Genomic DNA, 14,209 nt, shown 5'->3' on the forward strand with positions numbered 1-14,209 from the left:
AAAGCAGATAGTAAATACAGCGATGACTCACATTTACTTTTGAGAATGAGTGATCTTAAACTGCGAGCAGACGAGGAAGGACAAACATTTCCAAACAATTTCAGCTCTCACTAATCCATGTTCATTCTTAATTCACTGATTGTCCAGTCTGCACTACATCTGAAAACTTATTACGCTATCAGAGATTTAAACCCTCTGATATTAATTTAACTTCAAACACAAAAAATAATACTTGTAATACGGTTCAGTGTACACTTAATCCCTGGTATTTGCAGAGATTAGGTACCAAAATCCTTGAGACTGACCTGGAAAATACGTGCAATTGTCTATCTTAATAGTTCAAACAACAAATATATCTTAAAGGGACAGTATTACGTAAAATAAACTTTTCTGAGTTCCTCATCAAAAACATACCCGGAGTGTTGCTGTAATTCATCCATGCATGTGTGACAAGTCCTTTAATCTCCCGTGGCAACCATTCAGCTATGTAAAATGCCTGGGTGGACCTGGCCCCGCCTTTGACAGCGGAGCTCCTCCTCACAGCACCAGCACACAAGTTTCTGTCTCACAGAGCAGCTCTCCCCAAGGACTTTCCCACATTGCTCCTTCAGACTAGCCAGCAGCAATTAGCAAACACCTGGTGGAACTGCTCATCTGCTGACCTCATTGTAGGAGCTACTTCTCATTGCAACATCACTGATGATGGAGTTTCAGAAAGAGTAGGAGCTTCTTAAAGGGAGAAGCCTGATTTCAAAGACTTAAATTACAAAGTCAAATTTCTTTTAAGTCACATCAAAAATATAGCATTTTAAAAACAACTGGAGTCAACATGGTAACTTGATTATGCTATAAAATGGCTCTAAGTGTCTGGAAACACAGAAAACTGCCCTTAATAAGCATTAATGCACAGTGGAAGCCATCATAGCACTACTACAGGAAGTAACATCTACAGCCTTCCTGATTTCAGCTCTTGGGAGGTACAACCAATCAGCACAAAGAAAAATAAATGACTCTCCTAAATTGGCTGCTTTGTAAACAGTAGCCACAAATACAAAGTTTTCCACAATTTGGAGTTGGATTCCACAGAAAAATCCAAAAATTTTGGACCTAAAATACCCATCACAAAAAGTGTAATTAAAAACTTAAGTGCAAAGCTGCACTGTTGCAATAAATACATATAAAGGAAGAATCCAAATAAAAATGTGATGCACTTTAAAAAATTTTTTTAATAAAATGGCCTCTATCATCCACACACAGAGTGAAGCATGCCTTCCCTCTCTGAATGCCAGGCACTGAACACAATGGCAGGATTCTCTGTTGTTTCTGTTTCATGAAGTACTCAAGTGATGCCAGCTCAATTAGTAGCCTGAATGCCAAGATCCAGACTGGGGACAGATGAAGAGAGATTAACCGATGAATGAGAGGGACTTTGGCGCAAAACAGGCTACAAAAAAGAAATGAGGTTAAATAGACAATATGCGGATGTCTTCTAGGAATTTGCAAAAGCCCAAAAAGATCTCATGAATAGCTAAACCGGGAAAAACAGAAGGAAGGAGGACAAAAGAGCTTGGTGCTAAAATGAAGCCATGAAAAAGTTGCAGAAGTTGCGAGAAGATCTTGTGTTCCCTGAACTCTGCATAGACACGCCTATAAAATGAACAAACAGCCCCGATCCTCAACGGTATGCAGTGGACTTCTGTCATCAAATGTGATCTGCACATGCCAACATTCAGTCAGCTGCAATTACCCCTACAGGACGACAAACACAAAGAGACTCTTTTTATACAAGCAAACACTGCACAGCAAAAACTGGAGTGTTAAAATTTCAGGGTTAAACGTGTCAGAGTTAATTTTAACTCAGTAAGTGTATTTTTAACATTTAGCGATGTAATTGATGCCCAGTGTTGGAGTTATTTCGCAGAGTTGATTGCGTTGGTGTTGAATCAACTCTGCTGGGAGATAAATAAGCTCCTCCCCTCTGCTCAGTTTGATTTCAATCTGAACACGGCTCCATTTTCTTCATCTCCTGTTCTACACGGTAAGTGTCCAACTTACTAAATATTTTGTCCAGCACTATTACATTGACAGAGTGAGTGATTTGACTATTTCTACTAATTACCACATAATGAAAAGCAGCTGAATATGTCCATTTTGCAACAGTTTTACACAACATGTTAGCTGGTAGCTAGTAGCACTTACACCTGATATTATTATAATGGAAAATTTTTACAAAACATATTTTGTCAGACCATACACTCGTAAAAATATACTTCTACGTTTTTGCCGTTTAAAATGATAATTTTGGCCTTGTGAATGTAAGCTAACGACTATTAGCTTCCGCGGAGCGTCAACGAGCCGAAGTCACGTGACACCAATAGCAGAGTTACAGTGAGGTGAACTCTTGACCTTTACCTTATTTTGCTTTGTCTAGGTTTATCCCATGCTGAAATAAAATGCTGATCCATGTAAAGTTTGGTGACCTGCAAAAGTATGTGAAGTTGGAGGAGGTCGAAGGGCTGTTTGACTTTAATCAGTTTCATGAGAAAGGTTTGTTATTTATTTATCATCTGTGTGGGTCATAGGCATTATTCTTTTCAATGTATGTCTATTTAACACATATTTTACACATTTGTGGTAAGTAAAAATTGTATTTTCATTAATATGTTTTATGCTAATCACATGATCAATATCAAGTAACTTAGTTTTAAAAAATCCAGCTAATTACAGAATTAGGCTCTAAATCTTGCCTTGTTTTTTCAGTCATTGAACAATTTTGCCTGCCACCTGATACCAAAGTTACATACAAAGATACAACAGATACTGAAGTTGACGAAGAAATATTCAGTGACCTCCTTAGACAAGGCAATGTGGTACAGACAGTTTTCTGCTATGATGGTGAGATACCAAAGCAAATTAAATACAGATTTTACCAAAGAATGTAACTGATGTCTATTGTCTCTTTCTCAGAGTTCTCAGAATGGTCATCTGCTTCTGACTCAAGCTTCAACTCAAATGCATCAACATCAACAATACTAATGGATGAGATGCCACGCAAGAAGCAAAAAACTGAGAATCCTGATAACTCAGTGTCTGCTAAAAATGTAACAATATTTTTGTCTGCCTCTAAATTCTGTTTGTATGTCCAGACATGTTTTGTCGTATTTTGGTCATCTGCATATTGCATATTTCCTTTTTTTTTTCTTTTTTTATTGTTCATTTTATAGCTGGTTGAAGGTGTCCTACAAAGCAAGTCTGGTGGTGAAGAAATTCTGCAGGAGTATGAAACTACAGAAACCCTAACTGATGCCACAAGAAGACAAATGGTGAACATACTGGTGGCTCACATGATTGATGAACAAGGGTATGTTTGTTTTTACACTATTTAATTTATGTATAATAATTGAAAAAAAGGTTTAATCACCAATTTAAAATCTGCTCTTAGGCACCTCCCCACAAAAGCAATCAGAGACAAGTATGGCTTTGGAATAGTGACACTCTTCGCATCCCTCAAGGATCCATACACCAAAAAAGGCAATGTAATGTTTTTTTTTTGTTTGTTTGTTTGTTTGTTTGTTTTTTTCTACAATCAATTTTATTTTGTGACTCAAAACTGTAATTTTGCATTTAATTTTTGTTTTTTTTTTAGGAGGCCATATCTCTGCTTAACCACACCACAGACAGGTCTGTGATCTTTCAGAAGATGAGAGAGACTTTTGAGCACCATCACAAGCTCATTAAAGATGCCAGTGGAAGAAATGATATCCTGACCACATTCCCGGGGTTCCTGGACACAAAAGGATTGGTAAGTGTTCAACTGAAGTCTTTAAATGTGGATTTTTACATTGTTATAATGGTTTGATTTCTACATGCTATTAAAGATTGATCAAGACTCCCGTCTCCTATTCAGTGAAGAAACCTCATCCAGACTGCTGCAGAAGTGGGATGTGTTCTTCAAACCAAATGTCATCAAGGAGGCTAAGCGTTTCACTTCTCCACCTGAGTTGAGAAGTTTGGTGCAGTCAGCGGAAAGTCTTCAAAGCGATGACCTCACTAACACATCTAGTAAGTACCTAGATATATCTGAAGATAGTTGACTATTCAGAGTACTCATAAAGTTCTGATATTATAGCTGAAAACTTTTATAAATTTGTCCTCAGGCTATGACCAAGAAATGGCCTCGCTGTTACTTCTCTTACATCTTCTTCCACCGCAACCAGAAGGACAGAAGTCTCCAAAAATCAGTGCAAGTGATGCAGATGAGAGACTTGTTGTCTTTCATAAGGTAATTGAAATTTAAATATGCAAAATTATTTGTCTATTTCCTTTTATAGACATGCATAAATACAGATGTTTGAATGACAGCTTTGAAGATGTCTGGGCATACTTAAATTAATTTTTATGTCACATGTATCGTAAAGCTGTATGTTTTGTTTCTAATGTTTGGTGTATATCTTTTTAATTTTAGTCATGCTGCAGTTTAGAGGAGCATCATCGGAGTCAACGGGGTCTGCAGCCATACCTCCTTGCTGTTGGGCGTCAGAAAAGCAAGATTGACAGATTCTACATCGTCATGGATAAGTGCCTCATCCCATGCCAGACAAACAGTTCTCTTGGAACATTTGATGAGCTATTCAAAGCACATTTTGTGTTTAATTTCTCTTATGATGCTGCATTGATGAATTTCTACACATTTCTGCAGACAACAGTGTATAACATTGACGTGGGCAAAATGAAGGAATCGCCCAGAGTTAGGGACGTGAGAGCAAGGCTGCTAAACCAGTCCATTGGGCTCTCTTGTGAGTAAGTCAGGCTAAAAAATGTTGACCTGTTTTTATGTGTCAAAAACTGTATCCAAGCGGACACATTTGATCATCATCATGCTTTCAAAATTGTTCAAAGTGAAGAAAGGCATTTAGTAAAAATCCCTGAACTTAAATTTCTTTTGATATTCAAAACTCTTATGGCATTTCTAATGAATGTGTGATCATTGTACCACAATTTAAAATGTTGGAAACACAGCTGCAAAAATAAAGTGTTCAAAATGTATGTACTTGTGTCAAGTTTTTTTTCTTAATAATTATTATAATTAATCATAATCATAAAGTAACTTTTTTGGAATGAATAACACTTGAAAGTGTTAAATCAACACTAATAAAGTGGTACATTTTGTTCCTGGATCAGTGTTATCCAGTATATCCCACAGTGTTAAATTAACCTGTTTTGTGAGTTAAATAAGTAACTCTGATAAAGTGTTAAAATTTTAACTATATTGAAAGTGTTAATTTAACTCTTGATGAGAGTGGACTATATAAGCACTGAAAAAGTGTTAAAATCAACTCTGTGGGAGTTAAATTAACACTGGACTTTTTGCTGTGTGAACCCTGAGAAGACTCTGACATGTCGAGTCACATTAAAAGGTCAAATATATTAAATGAACGTTGATGTCAATGAGACCAGATGAACTGTGCTGCAGTCTAGAGGCTAGGGGAAAGAAAAGAGAAAAAGCAGCACTGTAAGTATTACAGACTTTGATAGAAATCAGAGTAAGTTCACACAATTTGCTCCAAACTTCATATGGTAACAATTCTGTATATTTACGGTGTAGGAACACAAACAGATCAGATTTTAATAGTGGTAAAATGTCTGCATTAGTATTATAACCAGTAAAGGGACAGTTACCCAGAACAAATTGCTTTGAAACATTTCCAGATGCTATAATCTCTATCTTTGTGACAGTGATGTATATTTTGGTCCCAAAGGGACTTTCTGCACAACAATGTCACATAAACATTCCTATTTGTGGCATTTCCTCCATATGCGACTCAAAACACAAAGTTACAGTTTGCAACAAATTCTCATGTTAAGCACAGCTCATAGTGATTTCAAGTGGCTGAAACGCCAGGCTAATGTTGATCTAATTTGATGCAACTCGGTTTGGTTCGCAACACATATCAATCGGTTCTCATTGAGAAATTTGTGGGAAAACTTACAGAAAGAGTTCTCCTGCTTTATAAGCCTAGTGATTTGCTTTGAACATCATAATACTAATGACTAGAGTTTCAGCTGCTCTTTGCACAAAACAACAGCTGTCTGGGGAGACCTGAACACACTGCAAAGAGGCAGGAATTTGTAGTTTCACTGACCGACATCTAGAACCAGTGTTTCAGAACTTGTGCAGCTACAAGGGAGCTTCTTTGGTTCTTTCTTTTGTGAATTACACAGTGAAAGGTGACAACACCCAAAACCCATTACTGACTTAACTAAAGTGCCCTGTTTTATAGAACAAAATATGCTGCCATTGGCTTTGAAGCATTTGGAAGTAACAGTAAAAGGGGCCAAGTTGGCTAAAGCTTGTGCTAGCTTTATATCTAGTTAGCTGCCATGTGAACGCCGAAGCAAGAATGCACCCGTACACTGATTTATTAAACATGATCATATAACTGAAGTCTCAGGATAACATTTTGTCATATTCTATAAGCATGGTTTTACAGCAAGTCTTTTATTGGGTCCAGTTCATTACCAGTCATTTAAAATGCCTTTGTCTGGATTTCTATCAAATTATTTGAATCAGAACAGGACGTTCCTAATATTGTTTTTATTGAAAGAAATGGTAATAGTTACATACAATATGGTAGTTATTATAGCAGAATAACAATGTGGCAACAAAATGAGAAAAAAGACGTCAAAAAGTGGCTGATATGTTTCATTGAAAAGTGAAATTTGGTACCATTATAAAAACAAACCTAACTCGGGTTCTCTTAAAGTAAATGTCAGCTTTTGGTCAAAGATATCTGCTTTGAAGTCTTTGGTGTAAAAACTGAGCTCATCTTGCCAAGGCCAGTTTGTGCACACTAATGCATTCAAGATGGTAAATGTAATGGCTGTTTTGATTCAATGTCACAGTCAAAAAGCTTTGGCAAAGAACTATAAATGCCACTCAGCAGGCTTTTATCCAGAGAGCCTGATTGAATTAAGTGTCAGCAAACTTACCAGGGAGATGATACCGTAACCATTCTCTGCATGGGTATTTTCAGACAAATTTCTGCCGTTAGCATAAAACTTCCATCAGCATTTTAAGAATGGCCTGGTTGTCTGGTTGTAGGTTGTGGTGTGAAAGCGGAACCCGCTGCACCACTGGTGCCGCGTCTCCCATACAACTAAACAGCACCAACATCGGAACATGTCGAAACTGGAATTCTTTCCTCTAATCGTTCACCAACCAAACTATTCTGCCTCTCAGTTCTTCCTCATCAATGATTCACCGGCAAACTTATCTCAGTTCGAACCCCCAACCCCCAACTCCTCTCTACTCGTATCTCAGTCTTCCTAAACAAAACAACTCCTCGCACATGGCGGTGCCGGCCCTAATCACTTCCCTCAGCACCAGGTGGTTCTCATCGACTGAGACCCGGCTCCTCCACTCGGCAGGATGCTTCTCCAGAGGAAATTGGCTCGTCTACACGCATTTATTGCTCATGAGCTGCGTGGAGCCGGATTGTCGTGCAGGCCATGCAGTGCTGCCGTTGGACTCCGTTCAGGCCGTTTGAGTGTCCCGGTTTTGCTGTGAGGAAACAGCTGCCGCAACACACACTGAAGAAACTGGTAGAAACACCCTTTTCCTATTTCTTGCGACCGTTGAGCTGCATTGTGTGGAATTAAGTCGCAGTGTATGTAATAAGTAGATTCTAATTCATGCAGCTGCTGATGTGGCTTTTCTCTGCTAATAAAGAGGATGAAAGAAGTGTTAATCAACCTGAGAATCTCATTTGGGGCAATAAGAAGCAGGGGGGGAAAAACTCCCTTGCGATGTTTCTGCACATACAGTGCAGAAAATGTGACTTTATATGCATCGGTGATGCTAAATTTAAATGATCTGAATAAAAAAATGCCTCGTCTTGTGGCACAGAACCTAATTGTGGCCTCTAAAATGTTTTTTTTTTTTTGGCCCCTGACCATAAGTAAAGAATGCTAAACATAAAAATAAAAAATTTGGCCAACAACAGAAAAAAATTGTTGGCCTCAAAAATTTGGAAATTGTTTTTCTTTTAATAAGGCAAAAGTCTACAGTACTTTTTTATGTTTTGGAAATATAATGATTTATAGATTCCATAAAAAAAATAAAAACAAATTCACAAAAAACACATTTTGGCATTTGCAACGCATTTTGTGTCCAGCCAACAGTTTAAATTTGCCAGTTTTGGCCCCAAAGGCAAAAAGTTTGGACACCACTGCCTTTTTTATATTTTGTCATAAAGCTATTTTATGTGATGGATCAAGTTTTCTGTGTGTTTTTTAAAAGGCGGTGATATCATTTTGTAATCCATCTCTGTTTTAAACATCTCCACCATTTGCTTTTTGTTCCCATCTAATGCCTTTACAAAACACCTACATTTGTGCTGAAATGTCCCGACACCCAGCTGGACTCTAAACCAGGGGTGCCCAAAGAGGGACCTTGAGGTCCTGCACCTTTTAGCTCTCTCCCTGGTGACAGTATCAACCATATTAGCATGTCAATGTTCTTCTTAGGCCTGTAAAGAGCCATCATTTGATCCAGGTGCGTTAAACCAGGGAGAGAACTAAAACATGCAGGACACCGGCCCCTCGAGGACCCACTTTAGACACCCCTGCTCTAAACTTTTTATTGGTTGAATATTTTTGACAACCATCTTATACTCCTGTAACTTCATCCCAATCCCAATCCCAAAGAGGCAGATCAGAATATGTGATTTTAATGGAAGAGAATGTGGAAAAGTTTAAAGGATATGAAGATTTCTGCAATCAGCGAGAGCTGATTTTGAACAAACCTGTTCTCTGCTTGCAGCTTTTCAATTTCTCTCAGAATTCCCTGCTGTGGACCACAGCAGTATCCGTTCTGATTGGATTTAAATGTCAAGAGAGATGGGACAATAGAGTTATCTTCCAAATGATGACCCATTAAAGAGCCCAAGCAGTGTTCCTCCCTCCTCGACTAACTAATCACCGCCCAAATTCATCATCCCACAGACCAGAGCGTAATTTAATGGGCTGCGGTTTCCACTGCTTCCCCCTAACTCTGTGTGTCCACATCACGCTGTGACCGAGGATACTCAGGGAGTGTGTGTCATGTGGCATCAGTGTGTGTGTATGCGCGGTACCAGAGTGAGCCAGTTGGAAGCCGAGGGCCAGTGCCCCCTTAAAGGAGAAGAAAGAGAGGCAGAAGAGGAGGAGAGGGGCCGGCTGTTTTCCACCTGCATGCACGCACGCACACACACACGCACGCGCGCACACACACACACACAGGTATGAGGATGCCTCCCATCTGCCTCCTCTGACGTCACCTGCTGTCCTTAGGGTGTTATAGGTGGTCACATGCCAAAAGAGGAGCAGTATTTTTTGCCCCCATCCTGCTTTTCCCTCTTGACTTCTCTTTTGGCGTCTTCGTAGGACACCAAATTTTTACGTGTGGCTTTTATGCTACGTCGATTTCAACTGATCAGTGAGGAATATATGCGTAAAATATCACGCTAGCTGATTCATGGAGGACAAGACCTTCAAACTCCTCTCAATCTCCATATCTTTCCCTTCCTTGCTTTCAGTATTCAGTCATCTACACGCCTCCTCCGTGTAAAATGGCTTCCATTATTGCTGATTTGTAACCACTCTTCTCTTTGCCGCCTCTTTAATCTCTCTAAAATCTGTCTCATCTAGAAATGAGATGTAACTAGTAGGAATCTAAAAAGTTGCAGTTTCACCCTAACAGCTGTCTGTCCTCCTCTAAGGAGAATAAACTTGTATCTTAGGATTTCCAAAAGGCTGCCAACATTTTCAAACAGAACTGGAAAGCTTATGACAAGGACAGCAGGCACTCTTTTTGTCTCTTGGACCTAAATTGAAAGCACTAAAGAGAAATTACTTATCAAGCAGATGAAATGGTCAGATTGGTTTTGTTTGCTTGTTCTTTTCTAGGAAAGAGATACTAAAAGAAGAGAATTTAGTTTTTAAATTGTTTTAAGCTGAACTGAACAACCCTGGCTTACAAGAATAAAACGGAATAACTTTTCTGTACGCCATTCAGCCTTTCTGTCATACAATGAAGTCTTGCTCTCTTTTGCCGTTTCGCAGCAAACCACATACCTATCAAACGGTCACAGAAAATAGAGATTATTTTTTTAGAAACCTTCACTCAGTACCACCATTGACACCAAAAGGCTTTTTCTTTTGGATAATTCTGGTGGAACTGAATAAGTTGCCTTCACTGATGGGGGGACAAAATGGATTTTGGAGTTTCTGATCATCCAGACAAAAGCCAGGTATGATCAAGCACTAAAAATAAAGTCTCCCTCCTTTCACCAGCTGATATCTCTGTCCATCTCTATTAGTAGTTCATGTTTTATAGTCTTATATTTAATATTTTTGTAATTGGAATAACAGTAAAAAACGTATTCTCAAGGTTTGTTACACAGGGAGTATTTCATACCTTCCTCCAGATGATTCAGCAATCACCTGCCTATCATTAACCCCTGAAATCAGGCCTTTAAAATCAAACTTCCTCTGTGAATTTATGGGACACTGGGGCTCCAAACTACTGCAAGACATTATGGATCGCTCTCCAACAAGCTCCTGTAAAAGCTTTTCATTACATAGAGACATCGTCGGATCAATAAAAGATTCTGTAAAATCTAATTACCAGAGCTGCCGAGCCTAGAATGCATGAATATGGATATTTAGAAGGTGGCAGGAGTCCAGGCATTCCAAGTCTCACTGAAGAGCTTTCAAAAGCAGTTTAAATAATAAACCTATTTTAAGGAATAGGCACAGAGAGACTGGCTGATAGGAGATCACGTGGAGGTACTTTATGGCTGAGGCTCCATGGACGGCTCAGTGGAGCTGTGGGTGGAGTCAGGAGGAAAACTCCAAAGAAACAAGGGAAGTAAGAAGGAAAGAGAGAGAATAGGAGGAGCCCAGGGTGTCATTTCTCTCTGTGTCAGCTCTCTGCCTTCCTCCTCCACCCTCACCCTCCATCCCCACATCACTCCCCCATCACCCCCAGAGATGTGGATGCTTTGCAGGGACAATTACCAACTGACACTTCATCATGGGCCCTGTGACAGCCGCTGACGGCCCTCGTCCAAACAAATGATGCTGGGGTCGAGGTTGCGGGCCTGCCTCCGAGTGTGGCTAGCCCTGCTGCACTGCTCTGCATTAGTAAGACCCACTAACACACGTGCACACACATGCTCACGCACACACACATATATTAAAAAAAGAGCTACATTAAAACAGACTCTTCTAAAGCAACCACCTCCTTCCCTTAAGAAAAACACATTTATCAGCAGAGGGGGGATGGTGGGCTTGGGACTACAGTTTTGTCAAACCTCATACCCCTTAGGTAAAGGGAAAGCTCTTTATCTTTGTGAGGCAAGGGTATCACACGCATACGTACACAAAATGACACCCCTCTACTGCCTACACACACACTCCCGAACACAAAACACAAACATCTAATCAGATAATGGGGTTAAACAACAACTTTAAGAGGCCAAAGAGGGTAAAAAAAGTAAGTAATCAGCACAGTGACATCAACAAGTATCTATTAACCCGGATTCTTTGTGGCGACCAGGTAGCACTCTTCCCCCATCCCTTTTAATTCCCCCCCACCCCCCCCCACTCCGTAACAAGGAACACCATTTGCTCAGTGGCTGAGTGTAGCTAAGATTAGATCCATAAAATAGGGCAGCTGTTAATAGTTAAAAAAAGGGGGCAGCATGTAGTTTCTTATAAAGAACCCATTACAAAAAAAAAAAATAAAATAAAAAAGTATTAATAAGAAGAAGACTGCCAAGTAGTAGTGGCTGTGTAGCGAGCAGACTGCAGATAAATAAATGCTGTGTGTGATGTTGGTCCAGAGAGGCAGATCAACAACATCAAATACTTGACCAACAATGAAAAAAAGAGATGCCAGACTCTGGAAATACTCGACAAAAAAAAAACAAACAAAAAAAAAAACATGGGACAAAACAGAATAAGAGATGAAACATTTATCAAAGAAGAAGAAGAGGAGGACAGGTTCTTTGTGGCTCTCTGTGCAGGTGCTATCCTGATACACCATTACTAAAGGGCGTGCAAAGACTGAAGCTGCTCTCTGTTGTTCACAAAGAGCACTTTAGTGTTTGTTTTTTTAAATATTTTTTTTTATGTTTGCCATCACCTTAGTCTTATTAATACTCCTTGTGCGTCAGTTACTGGTTGCTGCCCTTGAAAAATGGAGTTTGACATTGCTTACGTTGTTTTTAAAAGGAAACTAGGAGCTCGGTTTGAGAACAAAGTAAGACCTGTCAGTGTTTGCTAAGCGCTGCTATGAGCTTCTACACAGAGGAAAAATAGAAAATGACACCAGCACTGCATAATATTAATTATGCAAGTGTCAGTCGATGTTATGATTTTTTTGACTTACTGCGGGAACAACCATATTCACTTGTGATTGCAATTGCATTTCTTATTTAGTGGAAACGCTGCAAATGCTGAAATTGTGTTTTATCAACAAAAGCGGAACATCAACAAAGATTTGTAATAAAAATCCAGACATGCAATATTTAAAAAAAAAAACAACTCCAACTTTTGTAGAAAAGGTTTCTGCAACTCATTATAGATTGAAAACATAACAGCAGTGTCAAATGTCTGACTTTGTTTTTTGGACTTTCCAAACTTTTTAATTTTTTTTTTTCCAAAAATGATTTAATCTATTCTCCTGAACTCTCTGGAGTAGAGAGTTATTCTTTCTTTGCAGAAGTTGCAGTATTTTTGCCAACTTCAATAAATGGATGTACCCAAGTCTTTATTTTGGTAAATGTCAATGGATGTTTGTGGTGCTACATCCTGTTAACTTTAAGACCAAAAAGAGTGTACTCAACAACATTTTTCATTCTGAAAAGACTTTAAAATTTTAGAAAAAAAAATCCCCTAAAAATTGTAAATTACATCCTGCATCAAATTCCATTTCTACATCTTTCCTGAACTAAAGCAAAATCAGTTTAAGGGCCACTTTGGACACCACTGATATGAACCACTACTATCTAAATATACTGCATTTTAAAACATGAATAAATAAAAAAATGGGGGATGCACATCACCACACACCCCCTATAGATGAGTGTGTTTCAGGACAGTGTTTTGAGGCCAATAGCACAGAAAAAGAAGGCAAAACAAGAGAAAACATAAATGGAAGGGGCTTCCTGTGAGGCAACTAGCTTAGAAAAAGAGTGAGCTTGTGTGCTGGCGAGGTTCCAACAGCTTGTGCACTTTTCCTTCGAAAAGCACATCGAGCCCTTCGTGCAGCGCTCCTGCTGCATCGGGACTAAAAGCATGCAAATGTTGCTTTGAGTCTTGAGTGGAGAGGCATGCATGTGCATTTGGATCTGTTCTTTGTGGGTTAAACTCTGTGCACAAGCCACTGAGTAAAGACAACTAAAAGGAAAGCTAAAAGGGGAAGGGATGTGGGTGGAGGAGGAAAAATGAAGGACAAAGAAAAAAAACACACCATCAGAGTCATATGTCATGTTGGAAAGGCCCTTGAGACTGCTTTCAATCTTTCAGTCAATATTCAACGTGCCGGCTTGTAAGCCATCATTAAAAAGAGGATGCTTTATGGCTTATTTATCATGAGGACACATAGCTGACAGCTTCCTGTAAACAACTCCTATATGTTTACATATGCACGCTCCCGTCTGCGCTGCCCTTTATCTGTAAAAATGGATTGCTGTTGCTTAATAATGTAAGTAACAAGTGATGGAGTGAGCTTCTGATAATAGCACTCATTGCTGTGTGTATATGGAAGATGGGAGGGGGGGGGAAAAAGCTCTTTCCATATTGAACTGAGCTTAGGAAACTTGCTTCAGCCGAGTGGGAACAAATGAGGTGCTGTACCGTTTTCAAGCTGTTTTCCACGTATAATCACCAAGGAGATCAATATTCAAATACTGAGTGAGTCACTACCATGGTGCTATTAAGGCAGAGGGATTTCAACACTATGGCTCCTCTTCTAAATGTCTCAACTCCTGCAGAGTTTGGCCCCGGACGAATCGCGTCAGCAGGAAAAATAGTTACCAAGAAAAATATTTTTAAAAAGAGAGAGGAGCAGTGCTTAGCTTACTCAGCAGTTAGTAACAAGGAAGGTCACTCAGGCCTTTCATAAAGAACAAAACAAAGATGAAACTTTAAAATTGTTACTTCA

At 39.2% G+C, this 14,209-nt stretch overlaps 2 protein-coding genes across 6 annotated transcripts in view; one reads left to right on the plus strand and one right to left on the minus strand.

Annotated features, from left to right (window-relative positions):
• Nucleotides 1-14,209, minus strand: part of raraa (retinoic acid receptor, alpha a) — a 176,827-nt gene that overhangs the window by 126,660 nt on the left and 35,958 nt on the right. The window lies entirely within an intron of this gene.
• LOC129377547 (uncharacterized) lies at nucleotides 1,828-5,013 on the plus strand. 4 transcript variants are annotated; one of them, XM_055057566.1, is made up of 10 exons: nucleotides 1,828-2,038; nucleotides 2,432-2,547; nucleotides 2,761-2,895; nucleotides 2,968-3,101; nucleotides 3,225-3,361; nucleotides 3,443-3,536; nucleotides 3,647-3,802; nucleotides 3,879-4,062; nucleotides 4,158-4,282; nucleotides 4,466-5,013. In XM_055057566.1, exons 2-10 carry the CDS (start codon nucleotides 2,454-2,456, stop codon nucleotides 4,802-4,804), a joined length of 1,398 nt encoding a protein of 465 aa, XP_054913541.1. In that variant the 5' UTR covers nucleotides 1,828-2,038; nucleotides 2,432-2,453; the 3' UTR covers nucleotides 4,805-5,013. The 4 variants fall into 4 exon arrangements, with proteins under 4 accessions (XP_054913541.1, XP_054913540.1, XP_054913543.1 ...); XM_055057565.1 differs by lacking the exon at nucleotides 1,828-2,038 and having other exon boundaries at nucleotides 2,272-2,547; XM_055057567.1 differs by lacking the exons at nucleotides 1,828-2,038; nucleotides 2,432-2,547 and having other exon boundaries at nucleotides 2,785-2,870.

Source organism: Poeciliopsis prolifica, unplaced genomic scaffold (assembly GCF_027474105.1).
Source record: "Poeciliopsis prolifica strain line A6 unplaced genomic scaffold, Auburn_PproV2 SCAFFOLD048, whole genome shotgun sequence".
Classification (NCBI taxonomy): domain Eukaryota; kingdom Metazoa; phylum Chordata; class Actinopteri; order Cyprinodontiformes; family Poeciliidae; genus Poeciliopsis; species Poeciliopsis prolifica.